Source organism: Hypanus sabinus, chromosome 19 (assembly GCF_030144855.1).
Source record: "Hypanus sabinus isolate sHypSab1 chromosome 19, sHypSab1.hap1, whole genome shotgun sequence".
NCBI lineage: Eukaryota > Metazoa > Chordata > Chondrichthyes > Myliobatiformes > Dasyatidae > Hypanus > Hypanus sabinus.
The window spans coordinates 11,564,392-11,588,110 of NC_082724.1; the positions used below are offsets into that span (position 1 = coordinate 11,564,392).

Sequence of the window (23,719 nt, forward strand, 5' to 3'; positions counted from 1 at the left end):
TCAAGACTTTGTACAGGGGCACCATTGAGAGCATCTTGACTGACTGTATCACCGCCTGGTACGGGAACTGCACCAACCTTGATCGCTGGGCACTACAGAGAGTGGTACGGACAGTCTAGCGTATCTGTGGATGTGAACTTCCCTCCACTGAGGACATTTATAGCACCAGCTACAGAAAGAAGGCCTGGATGATCATCGGGGACACCAGTCAGCCCAACCATAAACTGTTTCAGCTGCTTCTGTTTGGCAAACAGTACCGCAGCGTTAAACCCCAGACCAACCCAAGGCTGTGGGACAGCTCCTTTCTACAAGCCATTAGACTTTTAAATTCGCATGTCTGTACATTGCAATGGAGTCATAACACAAAGATATTTACTCCCTCACATTGTTGGATTTAAATAAATTCTTGTTAATTTTAAGATCTTGCACCTTTACCTGCACTGCAGTTTCTCTGTAGCTGTTGTAGTTTATTCTATATTCTGTTATTGTTTTACCTTGTCCTACCTGAATGCACCATGCAATGGTCTCATCTGTACGAACAGTATGCAAGACAAGCTTTTCACTGTATCTCAGTACACAAGACAATAATAAACCAATTCCAGTTCCAGTTAGCTAATTGAGCCAGGTGGGATTTCGACAATAGTGCATCTCACGTGGCTGCTGACTATGCAGAACCTACCCTCTCCTTGGTATTACGGGGACTGCAAAGGAAAGAGCCATCAGGACCATCACAAAGACTTCTGAGTGGCCTTCCTCGATGGCTATAGACCAATGCTGTTGGGATACAAACCGGGATGAAGGTGGGTTGCCTGGATGGAGGTGCCTAATGTTAAAAGACCCAAAACATCTGATGACCCCCAGGTTACATCACTGATGCCCTAGAGCATCTTGGGATGTATCTCAGCATCAGTAGTTTACTGGTCACTAATATAACTGGCTTTATATTCTGGAGTTACGAATTTACAATGTTCATCTGCAATGGGATTTGAAATCATATCATCAAATCGTTAGAGCGAAATGTTGCAAGTCTAGTAACAGAAACATCACGCTACTGCACAGAGGAGAAGGACGACCAGCAAATTGTCCATTGTCGCTTCATTATAGCAAGGATGTCAACGCTTTGGAGAGAGTGCAGAGGAGATTTACCGAGGTGCTTTGGACAGTACAGTATTGTAACACTATTACAGTGCCAGTAACCTGGATTCAATTCCACCGCTGTCAGTAAAGAGCTAGCAAGTTCTTTCCATGATTGTGTGGGTTTCATCCAGGAGTTCTAGTTCCCTCCCACGTCCCAAAAGTATACGGATTAGTGGATTAAGTGGTCACTTGGGTGTAATTGGGCAGCGTAGGCTTGTTGAGCTGGAAGGGCCTGTTATTGGGCTGTATCTCTGAATAAAAGATAACTGCTGCTTGAATTGGAGAGGATGTCTTATGATGATAGGTTGCATGAGCTAGGGTTATTCTCTTTGGAGTGAAGGAGAATGAGAGGCGACTTGATAGACTTGATAATATGAGGCATAGATAGAGTGGGCAGCCAGAGATGTGTTCCCAGGGTGGAAGTAGTATAATTTTCAGGTGCTTGGAGGAAAGTATTGGTTGGGGGTGGGGGGGATGTACGTTAGAAGTTGTTTCTTTTTACTCAGAGAGTGGTGGGTGCGTGGAGCACACTGCTGGGGGTGGTGGTAGAGCCAGGTTCATTAGGGACATTCAGCAGAGTCTTACAAAGGCACATGGATGAAAGAAGACCATGTGGGTTTCCTCTGGATGCTCCAGTTTCCTCCCACAGTCCAAAGACGTACTGCTTGGTAGCTTAATAGGTCATTGTGAATTGTCCTGTGATTAAACTCGGGTTAAATCCGGGGATTGCTGAGTGGCGTGGCTCAGTAAAAATGAAAAAAAAAATTGAGGGCTATGATGGAGGTTAGGATTAGATTGATCTTGGAGAAGGTTACAAGTTTAGCACACCATCGTGGGTCAAAAGGCCTGTACTGTGGTGTACTGGTCTGTGCTACATCTTTAAAAGAGAAATTGCAATGTCTGGACGGAGCTTATTTTTGTTCTTAGATACAACCCTATGCCTGTTGCTTTCGAGAGGAGATTTCTGTCAGGGAGATGACAGGCCAGTGTCTAAGGATCCCGTGACTAGTTTGGATCTCTGCACTGTTTTGTCAGGTGCTCCCTCGCACAGGGCAGTAGGGAAGGACTGGAATTGCCTGTGGGGCATTTAACGCTGAGTGACAGCAGAAGTCTGGGAGCAACTCGTTTTCCCAGCCTCTCAATCAGGGACCGTTAAACAGAATGAAAGGATAAATGAAAAATCTGATCCAAAAATAGAAGGATTTGAATGTGACCTCCTCTGCCTTTTTAATTAAGCCAGCCAACAACCCCTTCAGCACTTCAGCAGTCACAGGCTTCCCCTCCTCCACTGTTATCCAGTCTATCTTACATCCTCTAAAGCCATAAGTATCTGCTTTTTCTGTTTCAAAAGCAATCTCACAAAGGCATTCTAAATGTTGCTTGGATGTAATGAGGTCTAATTGTAATTTTCATTAAGTAAGGTTATGGTATAAAAGTATTTTTCTAATCCCTTGTGCCCTATACTGTAGTTTGTAGTAGAATGACTGTACTTTGTCATTCAGGAAGTTCAGTCCTATTTGAGTCAGTATTGCCCATTTATTTAGTAGTAGACATCTTAAGCAGGTGGTGACGTAGAGATACATCTCTCCCAAAGGAGGTGTAAGGCACTCCTTTCCTCCGCTAGTCTGCAGGTCACCCTTGGGCAAGGTGCAGCACCTGCTTAGCCCCTCCGATCAGGGTCACGTGAAGCCGTGGCAGCAGGTAGTGGAGGGTTGACTGAGCAGCTGGTGCGCCTCACATGTCCTGGTTACGTGGACGCTGACAATCTCTGAAGAGTATTGATAATTGCTGGGGTCATCCGCCTTGTCCCGAAGAAGGCAATGACAAACTACTTCTGTAGAAAAATTTGCCAAGAACGGAAGAACCATAATTGCATAAGTCATACAACACAGCATGTAATGAAAGAACGAGAGATTTTAAAGTCGCTTTTCCCTCAAAATAACCTTCTGGTTCTTCATTGTAGACCTGGCTGTAGATATACTGTACCTAGAAGTCCAAGCCAATCAAACCGCCACCATTGTGAGTCTCTGCCAACTACCATTTCCTCAACATATCTAGTGAAATCAGAAACATTGAAACATCTCAGCTTTGGTCCTATTAGACTCTGAGGTATAATCTTCCATCTCCCCACAAATGCACACTAAATAAATGCTGGCAAAGTACTTATTACAAAAAAAAATTATAATAACCTAGCAAATTATATAAAATTGAACCATTTAATTATATATTACAGTAATTGACAAAAAAGAAAATAGATTATTAGTTTTCACAACTTACCATAATCTTATTTACAAGCTTTGGTCCTTAGTGATTTGAATGTCATTCTCAATATTTGAACTTGCACTACTCACTAAAACACTTGTTTTTGATTATTCACAGTGGAAGGATTTAACAGTGTGGAGGAGAGGGTGGTTTATGGGACCGAACACAACAGTACTTTTCTTGAGTGTATTCCAAAATCCCTTCAGGCCACTGTCAAGTGGTTCATACAGCGAGCTGTGGATCAGCAGAAGGATGAGGTGAGTGCTGTTCAAGAACATACCAACGTACACAAACAATGCCAGAGGAACTCTTTATGTCAGACAGCAACTACGGAAAGGAATAAGCTGTTGGTGATTCAGGCTGAGACTCTTCGTCAGGACTGAAGAGGAAGGGGGAAGAAACCAGAATAAGAAGGTGGGAGGAGGGGGAAGGAGTACAAGCAGGCAGGTGAGATCAGGTGAAGGGAAGGAGGGTGAGGGGGGGGAGGTTGCTGTAGTAAGAAGCTGGGTGATGATAGATGGAAAAGGTAAAGGGCTAAACAAGACCATGACGTAAGAGCAGAGCTAGGCTCACCAGTTTATTGATTCTGCTCCACCATTTATTCATGACTGATTTATTTTCCCTCTCAACTTCATTCTCCTGCTTCTCCTGAAATCACTGACGTCCTTACTAATCAAGAAACTCTGCTTTAAATATAGCAAATAACTTGGCCTCTACAGCCATCTGTGGAAATGAACTCCACAGATTTGCCACCTTCAAATTCCTCCTCATCTCCATCTAAAGCAGGGATTCTTAAACCTTTTCTATGCCATGGACAAGTACCTTTAAGCAAGGGGTCCATGGACCCCAGGTTGGGAACCCCTGGTCTAAAGAGACGTCCATTTATTCTGAGGCTGTGCCCTCTGGTCCTAGATGCCCTCACTCTAGGAGACAACCTCTGCAGTTCTATCTAGGCCTTTCAATATTTGGTAGACTTCAATGAAATTCCCCCTCATTCTTCTAAACTCAAGTGAGTACTGGCCCAGAGCCATCAAATGCTCCTCAAATATTAATCTTTTCATCCCCTGCATCATTTTCATAAACCTGCTCTGGACCCTCTCCCAATGCTAGGACATCCTTTCTGATGAAGGGTCTCAGCCTGAAACGTTGACTGCTCATTTCCACGGATGCTGCCCGACCAGCTGAGTTCCTCCAGCACGTTGTACGTGATCCTTTCTTAGATATGGGGCCCAAATATTTCTTAGATATTGCCCCTGGGGTGGAGATGAGTGGGGGAGGGGGAACAGTGAGTCTGTGGGAAGAGTAAAAGTGGAATTAATGTAAGATTGGTCATTTTGTTCTTTGTGCTTCTCTCTTGGCTTTTATTTGTCACTTCTTGCAAGATCTTGTTAACTTATGCTTTCCTTGAGAATGTTGTGATGCTCTATGCCTCTGGTGCAGCTGCAAGGAAGTTTTTCATTGCACCTGATGTTAACCTTGATTCACATTGAATTTTAATGGGTATAAATTCACTATTCCAGATTGTTTATTGCCATTCTTCAGTTTATAGGTGTAGAGGAGAACAAAATGATATTTACTCTGGATCCCATGCAGCATTAAATGCATTAAGCGCAAGTAACACACACAAACTGCTGGAGGAACTCAACAGGTCAGGCAACATCTATGGAAATCAACAAACAGTTGACATTTTGGACTGAGATCCTTCTTCAGGACTGAGTGGGGGGGGGGGGTGGAAATGCTAGACTAAAAAGGAGGGAGGAGGGGAAGGAGGCTAGCTGGAAGGAGATAGGTGATGCACCATCAATAACTCAGAGACGTGGGTTAAGGTAGGCTTTTATTGGCTGGAAGAAAGCACAAGCAGCAAGTGACCACCACACAACATCCTGGAGACTGAGGGGGGAGCAGTGCCTCCAATCGCCTTTATACTGTGGTCCGTGGGAGGAGCCACAGGAGAAGTCAGCGGGGGGGGGGGGGGGGGGGGGCGTGTCCTGACCAGTATATGTAGTTCACCACAATAGGTGGAGTCAGGTGAGTGTGAAAGGTCAAGGGCTGGAAAAGAATGAATCTGATAGGATTCCTTCTTCCCCAATAAGCATAAAGGATGCAATAAATATAAATATAAAAGGAATCTTATAAAACACATTGTACAAGTAACTGTTGAGTGTGATCGTATAAGTAAGATTTGCTTATATACATAGACTGATTGTATGTGCATAAAGTGCATAAGAACATAATAGGAGCAGGAGTAGGCCATCTGACCCATCGAGCCTGCCCCACCATTCAATAAGATCATGGCTGATCTGACCATGGACTCATCTCCACCTACCTGCCTTTTCATCACAACCCTTAATTCCCCTACTATGCAAAAATCTATCCAACCTTGTCTTAAATATATTCACTGAGGGAGCCTCCACTACTTCATTGGGAGAGAATTCCACAGATTCACCACTCTCTGGGAAAATCAGTTCCCCCTCATCACCATCCTAAATCTACTCCCCCGAATCATGAGGCTATGTCCCTAGTTCTAGTCCCACCTACCCGTGGAAACAACTTTCCTGCCTCGATCTGATCTATCCCTTTCATAATTTTATTTGTTTCTATAAGATGATGGAGGAAGTGTAGAGAGGAGTGGCTGATGTGTAGCTAATGGTGGTGGGTTTGGTTAATGAGTGCAGGTATTGATCAGCCTGATGGCTCAATGTTTTTGGGTCTGGTGGTCCTGGAGTGGATGCTGCGTAGCCTCTTCCCTGGTGGGGGTGAAACAAACAGTCCATGAGTATGGTGGGTGGAGCCCTTTATAATATTGCTGGCCTTTATCCAGCACCTTTCTGTTTATATTTCCTTGATGGCGGGCAGGCTGGTGCTGGTGATGCCTCAGACGGTTTTTACATGTTGTAGAGCTTTGGGTGGTAAGTCTGGACTCGTTGGGGTGAAGAGCCTCTTTCCACACTGTGTCTCTCTATGACTCTTTAATTTCCACAGGTGAAAACCGATGAAAGGGTCATCAAGACCGAGCATGGCCTCTTGTTCAGGAAGATTTACCGAATGGATGAGGGAACGTATTACTGTCAGACAATGGAGCAAGGCTTCATCCAGACAGTGACCAAGATCTCGCTGGAGGTGCTCGAGAGCGAGCAGCTGGAAGAAATCTTCAACCGGGACGACGAAGAGCGGAGCCACCGCCCCTGTGTGGCCCAGCCCCGCCGGCTACAGAGCCAGAAGCCTTGGTTCAAGGACATTATGCAGCTGATCGGTTACTCCAACCTGCACCGGGTGGAGGAGTACTGCGAGAGGGTGTGGTGCAGTGACAAGCAGCGGAAGAAGCGCAAGATGATGTTGAGCAAATGGAAGTTCATGTCAGAGGGTGCGAAGAAAGGGAAGAGCAAACCCCGCAACAGAACACCCAGGCACGTGGCTGACACATAGAGCCGGCCGGCCGACCCCCTGCTCCAGTGACCCGTGAAGGGCGGATCTCCAGAGGATGGACTAGATTTTCACAGAGCAGTAAAACAGCTGCACAGAAAGATCATTTCTTGGCTAACCCCATCTCTCACAAAGTCAAATATCGCCAGTCTTTCACATCCAGTCTCATCACCAGAGACTCTGATCGTTTATGATCCCAATTTATTTTTGAATCTACTGCGCTGTGTAATTTTGATCTCATATGTTTTTTAGGTTAAGATGTTAAGCTCCGTGTATTTATGTATGTTATTTAATAATTCATTAGGAATCAGTGGAGGGACAGAGAAATCGATCCACTATATTTGTTGAAGAACAAAAATTACAGAGCAAGATTCAAATACCCTTAGTTCACCAGACCCTAACTGATTCAACACTTGGAATACGTCAGTGCCCAGTCTTTGATAACTTCCGTCAAAGGAGACTATTAGATTGGGAATGGCTGGGAATTCCTAGCTTTGCCACCATTGATCAAAGTGTGCACAATACTGTTTTTGGGTGCAACTGGACACCCTGCTTTTCTGGGCCAGATCTGCCTCTTTTAAATTGCTTCCACATTTTAGTAACCAATGTTGACGCTGAGGCAGGGGATCATTTGTTGTTAGGTTTCCAGAAATCAATATTTTACTCCTGGTGAGGAAACTGACTGAGCATTAGCCACTGATTCGTAGAAAATTGTTCTGCGGATCAAACTCAAACCAGGAGCCCTTGAACTACCGGAGAAGAGTGCATTCTATTTGGCCGCGCACATAATCCTTCAGTTCACCATTTGGGGCCGTTCTTGGGCCTGGAGTTGGCTTGTCCTGGGGTGGGAGAGTGGGAAAGGGCATATTTTGCTGATGTCATTTTGTTCCACTGGACATTGTGGGCATGCTATGTTGTCACCAGAACGTCTAGCGACATTTGCGGGCTGTCCCCAGCACATCCCTGGGTGTGTTGGCTGTTCACGCAAATGACACTTTTCACTGTATTTTTCAATGTACAAAGTTCAGAGTTCAAAGTACATTATTATCAAACTGTGTATACTATATGCAACCTCGAGTTTGTCTTCTTTACAGGCAACCACAAAACAAAGAAACCCAGTGGAACCCTTTAATAGAAAGACTGTCATACACTCAGTGTGCAGGAAAAAAACAAGTCGTTTAAGCAATAAAATTAAGCAAATAGCATTCAGAACTGAAGTTCGCGAAAGTGAGTCCACAGCCACGAAGCCGGTCATCGCTGCAGCCGATTCAGGAGCCTGGTAGTTGAAGGCCATAGCCTCAGTTCAGTGCAGAGATGTGAAAGCCTTCTGGAACAGTGAGCTGAACACTGGCCCATTCCTCGCTCCTGGCCCTGACACCCTGATCTTCCCAATCTGGCCCAGCGCTTAATCTGCCAAACCTTGGATTGCTCTTCACTCTTAGACTCAGGCCCCATCGCTTTGACGTGCTCTCACCCAACCTTTCCAGTCTGGCCTGGCACTTAAATCAGTCAAACTCCAGGTCACACCTGGGCTCTTCTGCTTCAATATGGTCTCAGAGGCCTGCGCCCCAGCAGCTCACCAGCCCATACCCGATAAATCCGTCTAACAGCAGGTCCTTCCACACCCCCGGCAGGGGCCCTGCCACCTTGACTCTGCCTCACCTTGGTTCCACCGCTTCAACTTTACCCCAAGCCCACTCCAGCAATGGCCAGATATTGCTCCCCACCCTCAGTCCCTGCCACCTCGACTTGGCCCACACACACGCGCTACACAGCAACCGTTGTGCATTTTCAAGACATTGTGCAAGTTCATACCGCAGAAATGCCAGGCCGCTCAGGCGGTTTAAAAGCTCTGCTCCAAAAGGGAAGCTGCAAGCTATAGCTTGCAGCGATCATTTTTGAGAAAAAGTGTGAGTAATAAAGTAGTTAATAGTTGTGTTTGCTGCCAGCAAGTCATTGCTGTTCTTCGCCAGTGCCACCTTAAACCAGACAACGTATATGTGATAGATAAATGTGAAACTGAATCTGTATTCCGATAGGTATATTCCAACAGGAATGCATCGTGGTTATATGCTGATAAATATACTCCAATTGAACAACTCTAAAAAATTACTTAAAAGGGTATAACTCAGTGCTATATTCTGAAAGGTGTATTTCAAGGAATATTTTCTAATGGATATGTTACAATGGAAATATTACAGCTGGTACAATACGATCAGGGCACTCTAATGTGTACAATCTGATAGATGTACTTTAGAAGATTCATCACAATATGTCATTCTGAAGGGTATTCTCTATCAAATAGAGTCTGATGGATACTCGCTGATCGTTCCATTGGGTGTATTCCAATTGCTTTTACAAGGTCCTATTGTATTTTTCACAGTTCAGTCATTTCCGATTGCCTGAATATGACTCATTTTCATGCTGTTTAATTAGAACCAGACCTAAAGGAAAACAAGTTGTGATTTATGTTGTAAATAGTGGGCCTGGCATTTATCAGAAATCCCTTCATTTGTTTCCATAAGCTATAGAAAAAAATGCTCAGCAGGAGATCTTATTCTAGGCAGAATAAATGTTGTAAAACTAAAACATGATATTGTTATGTTTAGTCCTTAATAATATTGGATAAGAATCCTCCCAATTCCTGAATGAAGGCCTCATTACGTGTTGCAGAGTCCAAGTGGAACAAACTGGTCCCACTGTTTGCAATTGATTGCAGAAGAACGGGGAAAATAAATAATGCAGTGTGTTCTGATAAGGACTGCTTTGTAGAAAGCACAAAGGAGCAGTTTCTCTGACAACTTTCAAAAGGGAATTGGACAGGCACTTGAAGGGAATAATGTTCCAGGTCTTTGGGGAAAGAGCAGAGAATAGGGGCTATGTGGATTACCCTTGCAATGAGTGAGTGGAGGTGTCATTGATTAACCAGGCTCCACCTCTGTTTTTCATTCCGTTTCTTTGTGTATGTTAAAAAACAGGTATTATGGAGTGATTTCAAGCTCTGAATCTCCAAAGCTGCATTATTCCTAATAAAAATCAAACTTACACTTATCAAGAAATGAGTCCTGTCACCTCTCCAACCTAATGGCATGAACATTGATTTCTCTATGTAATTGCATCCCGTCTTTCACCAATCCCCATTCCTGTTATTCCTGTTTCCCTCTCTCACCTTATCTCCTTGCCTGCACATCACCTCCCCTGGTGCTCCTCTCCCTTTCCTTTCCTCCTCGGTCTTCTACCCTCTCTGACCAGATTCCTTCTTCTCCAGCCCTTTATCTCTTTCACCTATCAGCTTCCCAGCTCTTCAACCCTTCCCCTCTCCTGGTTTCACCTATCACTTGCCACCTTGTACTTCTTCCTCCCCTCCCTCCACCATCTTATTCTGGCTTCTTCCCCCTTTCTTTCCAGTCCTGATGAAGAGTCTCAGCCCAAAACATCGACTGTTTATTCCTGTCGAGATGCCGTCTGACCTGCTAAGCTCCTCGTTGTGTGTATTGCTCTGAATTTTCTGCATCTGTAATATCTCTTGGGCCTGTTACCTCTAAGCAGTCTGGCCAACAGGTAACTACATCCAACATCATGCAATCTACTCTCCCTGCCTCTAATTGGTTAACACATGTTGATTACTCTCTCCCACACCCTGTGTCACCAACAACCCAGGGTGTAAAACAAATAAGAATTAAGAAACCTGATGAAGTTGTTGTCTGTGGGTTTCCTCTGGGACAGGGAGTTCAACAATTCAAATCTTAGATCTGGGGCTTGAGCGCGCAAGTCTAGGCTGATGCTGAAGTGCAATCCCTAGAGAATGGGGCATGGTCTGAGGTGTGGCCTTTCTGTTAAACCGAGGACTCATCTGCTCTTCTAGGTAGATGTAACAGATATCCAAACACTAAGACCAGTAGATGTAAGGGATGTCTTATCTCTGACTGGTAGATGTTTCTCCCCAAATCATGCAGGTCAGTATATATATATATTGGCTGCAGTAAATTGTCACCAGTGTCTATATGAGTGATAGACCATAAGACAAAGGAGCAGAAGTCAGCCATTCGGCCCATCGAGTCTGCTCTGCCATTTCATCATGAGCTGTTCCAATCTCCCCTTTCGTCCCATTCCCCCACCTGGGCACCATAACCTTTGGTGCCCTGACTACTCAGATACCTATCAATCTCTGCCTTAAATACACCCAATGACTTGGCCTCCACTGCCGCCAATGGCAACAAATTCCATAGATTCACCACCCTCTGGCTAAAATTTTTTTTTCGCATCTCTGTTCTGCAATCCTCAAGTCATGTCCTCTCATACTAGACTCCCCCACCATGGGAAACAACTTTGCCACATCCACTCTGTCCATGCCTTTCAACATTTGAAATGTTTCTATGAGGTCCCCCCTCATTCTTCTAAACTTCAAGGAGTACAGTCCAAGAGCGGTCAAACGTTCCTCTTATGTTAACCCTCTCAATCCCAAAATCATTCTTGTGAATCTTCTCTGAACCCTCTCCAATGTCAGCACACCCTTTCTTAAATAAGGAGCCCAAAACTGCACACAGTGAAACACACTCTCACCTACAACCCAATGATGTTTGCAATTATCTGCATTGTCTCTGGGTACAACTGGCTTTGAGTTGATTCTGTAAGACCATGAGAGATAGGAGCAGAATTAGGCCTTTCAATCCATTAAGTCTTCTCCACCATTCCATCACAGCTGATTTATTATCCCTCTCAACCCCACTCTCTTGCCTTCTCCACATAATCTTTAACTCCCCTACTAATCAAGTACCTATCAATCTTCACTTTAAGTATACCCAATGATTTGGCCTCCACAGCCAACTCTGGGAATGAATTCTTCATTAACAACTGCCTGGCTAAAGAAATATCTCCTCATCTCTACTCTAAAGCCTCATTCTTCTATTTAGAGGCTGTGCTGTCTGGTCCAAGACTCCCTACTATAGGAAACATCTTCTCCAAGTCCTTTCAATTTTTCATAGCTTTCAATGACAAATCTATTCATTCTTCTAAACTCCTGTGCATACAGGTCCAGAGCAATGTTCCCTCTAATTTGTAATGACCAGTGTGCACAAAAATCTTGTACTGTGCAATTTTTTTCCCCAGTGACAACATGTGTGCACTGAATAATTTCTTCAATAACAACAGTATAAATAAGCCAGTTCTAAAATCTGCAGACAAATCATATAAAACACCATGTTGTCAACAACGTTCACATCAGAAACCAGAAAAGGAAATCTGAATGTGTATGATCATGAAATATACTCAACATGCCAGTGAGGTGGAGGGTGACAACCTTTTATGAGCAATTTAGTTTCCTGTGTGCGCTAGTAACAAAAGGTATGTGCGTGCGCATACCTTGGAGGCAGCGTTGGCCCAAAGCCATCAAAAGCTCCTCAGAAAATTTGATGTAAGTGTGAACAGCCTGCAGAGATTTAGACACCAGGGTCTGACTGAGCCTAACTCTAACCCTAATACATGCAGAAGGCAGGCTTACCACTTTCTGGGATTAGCCTAGGGTCTTCAGAAAGTTCAGAACAACCTACTTGAGATAGCCCACTGAGAGAAGAATCATCAGGTTATTAAAATGTTCATAACTGAGGTCAAGAAAATAATCCTTTGATTACCATCTGATTGGATGGTAAGTAGTCCAATCATTTTCTAATTCGCCACATTGACTGACCAATGGCAGGAGTGTATAGTGGAGTAGTTAGAGGCCATCATATGCTCCTGGAAAAGCAATCCTATCAGAGTGGTCTTGGAAACCAAATGGAAAGGACAATAATTGAAAAAAAATAGTGCAGGTTGGGCACAGTAAAGAAAAACTGCCTTATTTTTTCATTGTGAATGCCATCACTTAATAATATTGATATTATTTTTCTTTTCAAAGACGAGTGTTTCACAAAGATTTGCATCCAGTTGTGATTTGTAAAATAATGTATATATTTACATTTAAGTATTTTGTACAGGATTAGCTATTACAGTTCATGTTTTCTCCTGATTGGTTAATAAGTGTTTCCAGTCATATACTGCCCCAAAGCTTAGAGTTTGAATGTGATGATGGGTCAGTGAGATATTCATTTCCATTTCTTATTGAAACAATTTCTAAGTATTTATGGTGACAGACGCAAAGCTGCTGAGGTTCTTTGATCTACTGACTTAATATCTGCATCATCCCAAGTGGAAGGTGAAAGATCTGTCTATGGGACAATTAAAAATTAGCCCCGACCGAGGGCAGGCTCATTGTCACAGCACACTGGGTCTTTTGCAAGAGTTTTAAAATAAACTCTCAGATTCTGATCCTTCTGCATCCCACCCCAGACAGGGAGGTCTGGAAACCGTGCTGCAGATGGTTAAAGGAGCAAATATTTTTCCATTGTGCTGTATCTTCCTTAATTTAAATTCGATGATCAATGACACTCTGCAGCTTTAATTATTTTAAGTGGGACTGGGTTAAGACGAGCACTGTATTTAATCAGTTTACATAGATTTTAGATGTAATAATTACATTACTTATAATTATACTCTTGCATTTAAATAAAATGGAAGTCTATTAGAATATGTCTTTTACATGTGACTGACCCCTCTGTTTGGAGTTCCGTTGTTCTGTCCAGCGAATCGCAAGGATTTCATTTGATGGTGGAGGGGTTAGAATCAACCAGTGTCTGAGCATGGATTATTAAAACTTCAAAGTTCAATGTAAATTTAATGGCAAAGTACATATATAACACTGAGATTAATTTTTTATGGGTGTAAAATGAGGGTCCAAAGGACGTTCACAATGATGATTCTAGGAATGAAAGGGTTATCATACAGGAACGTTTGATGGCTCTGGGTCTATACTCGCTGGAATTCAGAAGGACAAGAGGGGATCTCACTGAAATCTTTTGAAGCCTAGACAGAGTAGATATGAAAAGGTTGTTTTCCATGGTCGGAGAGTCTAGGACAAGACGACACAGCCTCAGGATAGAGGGGTGCCCTTTCAAAATAGAGATGCGGAGAAATTTCTTTCACCAAGGGGGAGTGACTTTGTGGAATTTGTTACCACATGCAGCTATGGATGGCAGATCATTGGGTGTATTTAAGGCAGAGGTTGATAGGTTCTTGATTGGACATGGCATCAAAAGTTATGGGGAGAAGGCTGGGAACTGGGGTTGAGGAAGAAACTTTAAAAAGCAATCAGCTATGATTGAATGGCAGAGCGGACTTGATAGGCCAGATGGCCTAATTCTACTCCTATTTCCTATGGTCTTATGGTCTATTCAATAAATGCAAAATAGAATCAATGAAAGACCGCCCAATGTGACCATTCAACCAGTGTGCAAAGGACAACAAACTACGCATATACAAAATGAAGGAAATAATAATAAATAAATAAGCAATAAGTATCGAGAACATGAGATGAAGAGAACTTGAAAGTGAGTTCTTAGGTTGTGGAAACATTTCAATGACGGGGCAAGTGAAGTTATCTCTTTTGGTTCAAGAGCCTAATGGCTGAGGGTTAAAAACTGTTCCTGAACCTAATGGTGTGAGGCCTGAGGCTCCTGTATCTTCTTCCTGATGGCAGCAGTGAGAAGAGAGCATGACCTGGGCAGTGGGGTCTCTGATAATAGATGTGACTTTCCTGCAACAATGCTTCATGTAGATGTACTTAATGCTGGGGAGAAGCTTTACCCATGATGGACTGGATTGTAATCATTACATTTTTGTAGGATTTTCCATTCAGGGATATTGGTGTTTCCATACCAGGCTGAGATGCAGTCAGTCAAGATACTCTCCACCACACACTTGTAGAGATTTGTCAGGGTTTTAGGTGTTATGCCAGATCTTCTCAAGCTCCTAAGGAAGTAGAGGTGCTGCTGTGCTTTCTAATTGCACTTATGTTTCAGAAGCAGATTCGTGTTTATTTTCAAATCTTTTTATTATTATTATTATTAAAAATATCACAGGTACCTCAAAGTAACAACACTTACAATGCCTCAAAAAATTATCTTAAAAAGATTTAAAATTTTTGTGAATTAAAAAAACCCCCTACTAAGCAAGAAAAGTGAGAGAGAAAAAGAACCCATTGTGGGCACAACCCCGGAGCCATGTGTCATATAGAAAGCTTCTGAAAATAAACATCAAATCGCCAACAAGAAGAAAAAATATATTAAAACAAAATTTACACTTAGATTGTGAAGGAAATCTACCAGTTAACTGAAATGATAGTAATGAGTCCCATCTCTTCTCAAAATCAAATAAAAGTTCAAAGATTCGACTTCTAATTTTCTCCAAACTGAGACACAGCCTCACTTGAGAGAACCATTGTGACAAAGTAGGAGCAGATATATCCTTCCAATTTCAACAAGATGGCCCTCCTAGCTATCAATGTAACAATTGCAATAACATGTTGGTCAGACAGAGAAATACCATGAATATTTTGAGGAATTATTCCAAAAAGCACAGTCAATTTATTAGGTTGTAAGCTGATTCTGAGTGCTTTAGAAATTGTCAAAAAGACTGATTTCCAGAACAGTTTTAATATCGAACATGACCAGAACATATGTGTCAGTGTGGCTATCTCAGTTTTACACCTATACTTGTCAACATTGGGAAATACTTTAGAAAGTCTCTCTTTTGTCCAATGGTAACGATGTACAATTTTAAATTGAATCAGTGAATGACTAGCACAGACTGAAGAAGAGTTCAATCCTCCCATATAAAAGTCAAAGTGAGTTCTTGCTCCCAATCCTGTTTAATCTTAGTAAAGGACGCTTATCCCATTGTAACAATATATTATAATTTCTTCCAATAGAACCTTTCATCAAGGGGTTCATATTCATAATAGTATCTAACAAGTCAGCCTCCAATATATAAGGAAAATTACTTAAATATTTTTGTAAAAAATGTCTAACTTGAAGATATTGTAAAAAATGTGAATAAGAAAGAGAATATTTATCAACTAATTGTTCAAAAGAAATCAATCTGCCTTCTTTAAATAAGTCCAAAAAAGACAATACCTTTATTTTTCCAAAGTAAAAAAATTGGATCACTCCAGGAAGGTTTAAAAAAGTAATTACGATAAGTTATACTACAAAATATAAAATTTTTAAGATTAAAATAATTGCAGAACTGGAGCCAAATTTGTAAAGAGTGCTTAACCACAGGATATAAATTTAAATTAGCAACATTAGCTAATTGTATAAGTAGAGCAACTCCTAATAACGAAGTTAAATAAAACTCTTTCATAGCTCTCAGTACCAGGTCTACCCAGATTGGCCGGTCATTCCTATCACCCCAATATAACCAAAAGGACATATATCGCAAATTAACAGCCCAATAATACATTCTTAGATTAGGCAAAGTGGGACCTCTGTCCTTTTTCAAATTTTGTAAATCATTTTTACTGATCCTTGGTCTTTTACTATCCCAAATAAAAGATAGAATAATAGAGTCAATCTGATCAAAAAACTTCTTAGTCAAAAAAACAGGAATATTCTGAAATAAATATAAAAATATCGGTAAAATCATCATTTTAACTATATGAATACGACCAACAAGTGAAAATGTAAGTGGTCTCCATCTACTAAATGAGTACTTCATAGAGTCCACTAAAGGAGGAAAATTAGCTTGATAAAGATCCTTTTTTTTTATAATTCTGACACCTAAATATCTAAAAGAATCCATAACTTTGAAAGGAATATTATCATATTCATTTCTTCATCACTTCATTACTTCCTTTAAATTCATTTAAAGGAAGTAATTCACTTTTACTAAAATTTATTTTATATCCTGAAACATCTCCAAATTTGTCAAATAATTTTAGCAAAGTAGGAATAGATTCTTCAGGCTTAGATATATATACCAATAAATCATGATAAAGAGAAATCTTACACATGGTCCCATTTAATCGTGTTTATTTTAATTGACATATGTTGCAAAATGTGTTGTTTTGTGGTAGTAGTACAACCCAACACATCAAAACTACAGTAAGTTAAAATAAAAAAATAATTAAGTATTAAAAGAAAGTGCAAATTTGTGAAGTAGTGTTCTTGGTTCATGGACCCTTCAGAAATCCGACAGCAGAGGGAAAGAAGCTGTTCCTGAGCCACTGAGAGTGTGTCTTTAGGTTCCTGCACCTTCCTCCTGATGGTAGCAAAGAGAAGATGGCATGACTACAATCAGTGGTCATGGGGTAGGGGTGGAAGATGAAAAGTATAAGAAAAAATAAGGGGAAACTTATTGAGAGAGTGGAGCAAGCTGTCAACACAAATGCTGCATGCGAGCTTGATTGCAACGTTTAAGAAAAGTTTGAAGATGGATATGGATGGTAAAGGTATGGAGGGAAATGGTCCCCGTGCAGGAAAATGGGAGTAGGTAGCATTAATGGTTTCAGCATGGTCTAGATGGGCTGAAGGGCCTGTTTCTGTGCTAAACTTCTCCATGAATATATGACATGTGACAATAATAGACCAATTCCAATTCCAATGATCAGAATGCTTTAAAATGTGAGATGGGTAAATTGATTGAATATTCTACAATCTTTTCTTCAGTAAAAGCTGAAGACTCTGGGGATAAAGAAAGGTTCTGATCAAAGGTTGGAGTATTTTGGTAGAATTTGTTGGCTTTTTACCAACTTACCTGGTGGAAAGTCAGGATTGTTGAGGAGAGTTTCAGATGTAAACTTCACTTCCATGCAGTGAAGTCTGTGAGTAGTGAATGCTTTTACAGTGCCAGTGAACTGGGTTCAATTCCTCCGCGGTCTGGAAGGAATTTGTACATTCTCCCCATGACCATGTAGGTTGCCTCCATGTGCTCCAGTTTCCTCCCACCTTCTAAAGGGACACAGTTTAGATTTAAGGAATTGTGGGCATGCTATGATGGCGCCAGAAACACGGCGACTGTCACAAGCTGTTTCCAGCACATTCTCGGATTGTGTTGATCGCTGACATAAATGATGCGTTTCTCTCTATGTTTCGAGATACATGTGACAAATAAAACTGATCTTTATCTTTTAATCTGGTGCCCATATTAGCACCTTCATCAGAGTACAAATGAATGAGGACCTCATAGTATCATAAGCACAGTATTTGTAAAATACTTTTTATTTAGAGATACAGGTCCTTTGGGACTAACGGACCCACACTGCCTGGTTACACCCAAGTGACCAATTAACCTACTGACCGATATGTCTTTGGAAGGTGGGAGGAAACCCACACAATCATAGAAAGAATGTACAAACTCTTTATGGACAGTGTCAGATTTGAACAAGGGTCACTGGTCGTGTACTAGTGTTATGCTTACCGCTACGTTTCCGTGTCACCCTAGGTCTGGGTTCTGGATGCTCGGTGGGCTGAAGGGCCTATTTTCCATGCTGTATCTCCCTATGAGCTTGTGAGGAGCTCCAGCTAACCTGACCAACCATGACACTGACTTTCTGCTCCCAGCCCATCGTGGGAGCTGAATGTGCTCTTTGTGCGAAGGGCTGTCGGTCCCAGTTGAGCTGCCGGTGGAATACAAGCATCTATTGTCCTCTTTTTGCTTCTCTACACTGAACTACGGAGAACCAGCTCTATGGAAGGAAGTGTTCCTGGGCAGGTGGGCTGACCTCACTTTATTGTTCTTCTTACCAGCCGCCAGGTCCAATCAGTCACAAAACCCTGCGATGGACTCACTTCAAATGACATCGACCCTGGCGTGCTCGAATGCCAAAATGGTTTACCCAGTGGGGTGCTCCCGTCTTTCTTACTTGTGACTATCAAACGGGGAGAGGATTAGAATGCCCTGCCTTTATTTCTGGGACTTCAGTTTGAACCATCCCAGTTCAACAGCTCCTAAAATGTTCGATGTACAGAGGGATCCTGGGGAGGAGGCCCACTACAGTTCAGTATGGTCACATGCAGAGCAGTTGCCATAGCAAACTGACTGGGTAGCCTCCAACCTGATGGCAAGGGCATCAATTTCTTGAACTTCCGGGAATTGCCTCCCTCTCCTTCATCATTCCCTATTCCCATTTCTCTCTCTCTTTATCTCCTTACCTGCCTGTCACCTCCCTCTGGTGCTCCTCCTCTTTCCCTTTCTTCCATGGCCTTCTACCCTCCCCTATCAGATTCCCCCTCTCCAACCCTTCATCTCTTTCACCAATCAACTCCCAGCTCTTCGCTCCGCCCCCTCTCCTTCTCCCGGTTTCAGCTATCACCTAACATCTTGTACTTCTTTCTCCTCTCCCACCCCACGTACTTACTCAGACTTTCCAGCCCTAATGAAGGGTCTCGGCCGAAACGTCGACTGTTTATATTTTTCCATAGATCCTGCCTGACCTGCTGAGCTCCCCCAGCATTCTGAGTGTGTTGCTCTAGATTTCCAGATTTTGCCGTGTATGTGATGCATCCAGATACAGTAGGACAATTCCCACTGTGCGTCAAGAGAAGTTGGTAAGGGTCGATGGGGAGACGCTGAACTTCTTTAGCCTCCTGAGAGAGTAGAAGTATTGGTGAGCTTTCCTATCAGTGCTGTCTGCGGGGCTCGACCAGAAGAGGCTATTGGTGATGTAATGGATATTAAAACCTACACAGAAGCTGAGAATGTGTCACAAGTGAAGCATGTTACCCACTTTTCTCTACTATGAGTGAAGCCTTCACAAAATGAAGGAACAGATTAAATAAAAGCCTTTGATGCAGCAAAGTTTTGTTCAGGGTATGTTCACTGATCAGGGTGTGTGTGTGTGTAGACTGAGTGATGACCAGGAGAAGTCCGGACCAGAGTGCAGGAGACTTCCTGAACTTTACGTGTCTCCAGGCTTGGTCTCAGCCACAGTTATTAGTTGGAAGGAAGCATGAACCCTTGGCTAATAATTCATTTCCTTTGAAGTAGTAAAGTAAACAGATGTTATATAGTGCCACATTATGTTTCCTCCAGGTCACAGGTTTTCAGCTCTAAGTTTATTTTTCTGACCCAGATCCTCTGATATGCTTCTTGCCTTTTGTGAATTAAATCCAAATTTCAGGCATCTGCAGCCTTATGTCTAGCTGTTCAGAACTTCCTGGAGTTAGTATAGTCAGTTGGATTTTGTTCCCTTTAGCACCAACTAGCTCCACGCTTCATGCTTGCTTCCTGAGCGAGCCACAGACAAGGCTCACAAGAATGTTGCCAGGACTGGGGGGCTTAAGTAGCCAGGAGAGGAAGGACAGGCTGGGAAATTTCCCTGCAGTCTGAGAGGTGACCTTATGGAGATAAATAAAAGTATATATAGATGGTCAGTGTTTCTCCCAGGGTTCGTTCATTCGTTTTCTGCGTTGTCGTATGACGTGGGCAATCATGGTCTTTCCATGACCTTCACTAATCTTGGAAATTTTTTTTTCTACTGAACTGGCTTGCCATTGCCTTCTTTCTGGGCAATGTCTTTACAAGATGGGTGACCCCAGCCATAATCAATACTTTTCAGAGACCGTCTGCTTGGCATCAGTGAGTTGCATAACCAGGGTTTGTGATTTACCCATACGACCATCCACCACCTGCTCCCATGACTCTCATGACATCAGATGACTCTGATTGGGGGTGGCAGTAACCAGGTGCTACACCTTGCCCAAGGGTGACCTGCAGCAGGTGGAGGGAAAGGGGACCTTATGCCTCCTTTGGTAGAGATGTATCTTCTCCCCACTCCCAGGGAACTGGAGTCTAAAACCAGAGGACATAGATGGTGGGTATACAGAGCGAGCTGCCAGAGGAAGCTATAGAGGCAGGTGCAACTAAAACATTGAAAAGACATTTGGACAGGTACATGGTTTCTACCCAGGGTGACAGCTTAGATGTCATGGTCAAGTTTAGGAAAAATCCCGTTTACATGCTGTATAAGTCTATGAGAGAAGAAAGACGATTCCGCCTGCAAGTCTGTAGTGGCATGAGCTGATGACAGGGCATCTGGGCAAAATGGGACGAAAAGTCTATCTCCTGGCAAATGAGAAAGACACAGATCAAATATTGGAGGAGAAATTCACTATTTATTGATTAATGGGATGTGGTTGTCACTGGAATTTACTGCCAGTTGTTAAAGGGTCTTGAGCTACCTCTTGAACTGCTGGAATGCTTCTACAATGCTCATGCTTCTGGGTACCAGCGTAATGGATTAGAACATAAAATACAGAACAGTACAGCATAATACTGAGCCTTCAATCTACAGATGTTGTGCAGACCTGTTAATCTGCCCTATGAACAATCTAAATCCACTCTATATGGTCCATAACCCTCCAATTTCCTTTCACCTATGTACCTATTTAAGAATCTTGTAAATGCCCCTCTTATATCAGGCTTAACCACTTACCTTGACAGTGTATTCCAGGCACTTATCACTTGCTGTATAAAAAAGATAATAACTTTTCCACCACTCACCTTGAAAGAATGTCCTCTGGTATTAACCAATGTTGCTCTTATAAACAGCCACTGGCTGTCCACGCTATCTATGGTACTTGTTCACCTCTGCCTTGTATCCTCCTTCACTCCAATGAGAAAAGTCCTAGCTCACTCAGCCTATCTCTAATCCAGGCAGCATCCTGATAGATCTCCTCTGCAGCCTCTCTGAAGTTCCAATATCCTTCCTATAATGAAATGACCAGAAGTGAAAAGAATACTCCAAGTGTGGTCTAACCAAAGTAAGGCAGCTATTGTCAGAGTACACTGTGTGGATAACTGGAGGATATTTTATAGATGGCAGATACTACAGAAAGTCGGCATCAGTGGTGCAGGGTACAAACGCTCAGTGTGCTAGAAGGGGTGGCAATCAAGCGAGCTGATTTGTCCGGGATGGTGTAGCAAAGACTAGGCCTCAAGCCGCGGGCATGCCTGCTGCTGCAGTCCAGGAGAGAGGAGCTGGAGGCGCTGTAGCGTGGTGTCTGTGTTCAACTGGGAGCTGGCCTTTCCTGTTGGAACTGCCCCCAGTGTTCAATTGGAATGACAGGCTGGATCGCACTGCTGGGAATCTGTATAATCAACTTGCGATCACTCAGGGACTTGGCCTATACATGTGCTTTTGTTTTGCATGATTATGTTTCTTTGCTTGCTGTTTAAGTGTGCTGTGTATGTTTTGCACCTTGGCCCCGGAGGAATGCTGTTTCATTCCGCTGTGTTCATGTATGGTTGACTGATAATTACACTTAAATTTGATTTGATCTGGTGAGCTTCCTGATGGCTGATGGAGGGGCAAGCGTCAAGACGAGCAAAGAATATTCCATCACACTCCTAACTTGTGGTTAGAGGATGGGGCCTTGGTAAATGAGTCGTGTTGCAACTAGTTAAATCATGTCAGGAACACAAGTTACAGTGCCGTTTGCTTACTTATGGTAGTGTGACCATGCAGCTCCTTTCAAGTTCCCCAGGCCATGCTGAGACTTGGAGACACTGCAGATTAAATTAATTTGCCTGGAAAAAAACATGAGATTCCAGACCTCTAATGAAAGGAAAATCTATTTTTGGAGTTTCCTGTTCCAGTAATACAAGCAATTACTTCCTGCCAGTTAACAACCCTAAATGACCGAATGAGCCTCCCTCTGCCATCACGTCCCACTAACTTAGTTGCTCAAACACCAAAAACACATAAACTTTCCCTGGCGGTAACTCCCAACCACTGCAAAGGACAGGTTCTGGTTCATCGGGCACAACTGTATAAAGATTAGCTTTAGCCTTATTTGTCACTTGTACACGGAAACATCGAAAGATACAGTGAAGCGCGGCATTCGCATCAATGACCAACACAGTCCAAGGGTGTGCAGGGGGCAGAGACAAGTGTCCGGTGCCACTATAGCATACCTACAACTTGCTAACCCTTATTAACTCGTATGTTTTTGGAGTGTGGAAGGAAACTGGAGCACTCAGAGGAAACCTACGCAGTCTTGGGGAGAATGTACAAACTCCATACAGAAAATGGTGGGAATTGAAGCCCGATGTATCACTAGCACTGTATTACACTAAAGTGTTCTGGATATGGTTTAAAACACAATGTCATATCTGTGGTACTTGAGAATCATTTTCACTAATATCTGATCACATAGTCTGCTAGGCCCACATGCACCCTACCTATGATGGTCCACTTTGGGCACTAATCTTCACCATTATTGCCCGAAGGAAGTTCTTCAGTATAACATGCGGATTCCTGCTATCCAGATAGATTATAGCTGAGTACAAGTGCTCTGCCCAAATCTGCAGGAAAGTACTCTGAATGTCATCCAGTCCATCACACAAATCGGCCTATCCCCTACTTAGTAGTCACTTACCTAGGTACCTCCTGTACCTACTAAAGTGGCTGCCGAGTGTATGTTCATGGTCTTCTGCTGCTGTAGCCCATCCATTTCAAGGTTCGATGTGCCATGCATTCGGAGATGCTCTTCCTCACACCTCTGTTGCAATGTGTTACTGAAACCTTCCTGTCAGCTTTAACCATTTTCCTCTGACCTCTCTCATTAACAAGATATTTTCAGCCACAGAAATGCCACTCATGGGATGCTTCTTGTTTGTTGCACCATCCTCTGTAAGGTCTAGAGACTGTTGTGCATGAATTCATCAAATTCCAGTGATTAATTAATTTAAAAAAAATCATTTTCAGTAACATTAGCCATGAGAGCACTGTATTGTTGTAACTAATAGCTCGCTAAAGTTCTTCAACTTGCCAAAATGTGGAGATAGACAACTGCTTGGATTGTCAGTGGCATCCACATTCTCCTTAATCTTTCCCATCACAGTGGTAACTCATCCCTAATGAACTTCACACTTGAACTAATCTGTGGGACACAGGAGACCATCTACATTGCCTCCACCCTAGTCACCACACCCTCAGTCGTTGAGCTGGAGTGCACAGTCGACGGTCACATATCTGTACATTCAGAATCCAAACTTTGTGCCTTCGTGGACTCGATCACCAAAA

At 42.7% G+C, this 23,719-nt stretch overlaps 1 protein-coding gene and 1 long non-coding RNA gene across 9 annotated transcripts in view; one reads left to right on the plus strand and one right to left on the minus strand.

Moving 5' to 3' along the window:
- The window catches only part of sema3bl (sema domain, immunoglobulin domain (Ig), short basic domain, secreted, (semaphorin) 3bl), a 225,326-nt gene extending 217,438 nt beyond the window's left edge, over positions 1 to 7,888 (plus strand). For all 6 annotated transcript variants that reach the window (XM_059944004.1, XM_059944006.1, XM_059944001.1 and 3 more), the window contains exons 16-17: positions 3,517 to 3,656; positions 6,382 to 7,888. In XM_059944004.1, the coding sequence (XP_059799987.1) occupies positions 3,517 to 3,656; positions 6,382 to 6,825 (584 nt within the window). In that variant the 3' untranslated portion in view covers positions 6,826 to 7,888. The remainder of the gene's footprint in view (positions 1 to 3,516; positions 3,657 to 6,381) is intronic.
- Positions 1 to 23,719, minus strand: part of LOC132377729 (uncharacterized) — a 163,416-nt gene that overhangs the window by 57,537 nt on the left and 82,160 nt on the right. The window lies entirely within an intron of this gene.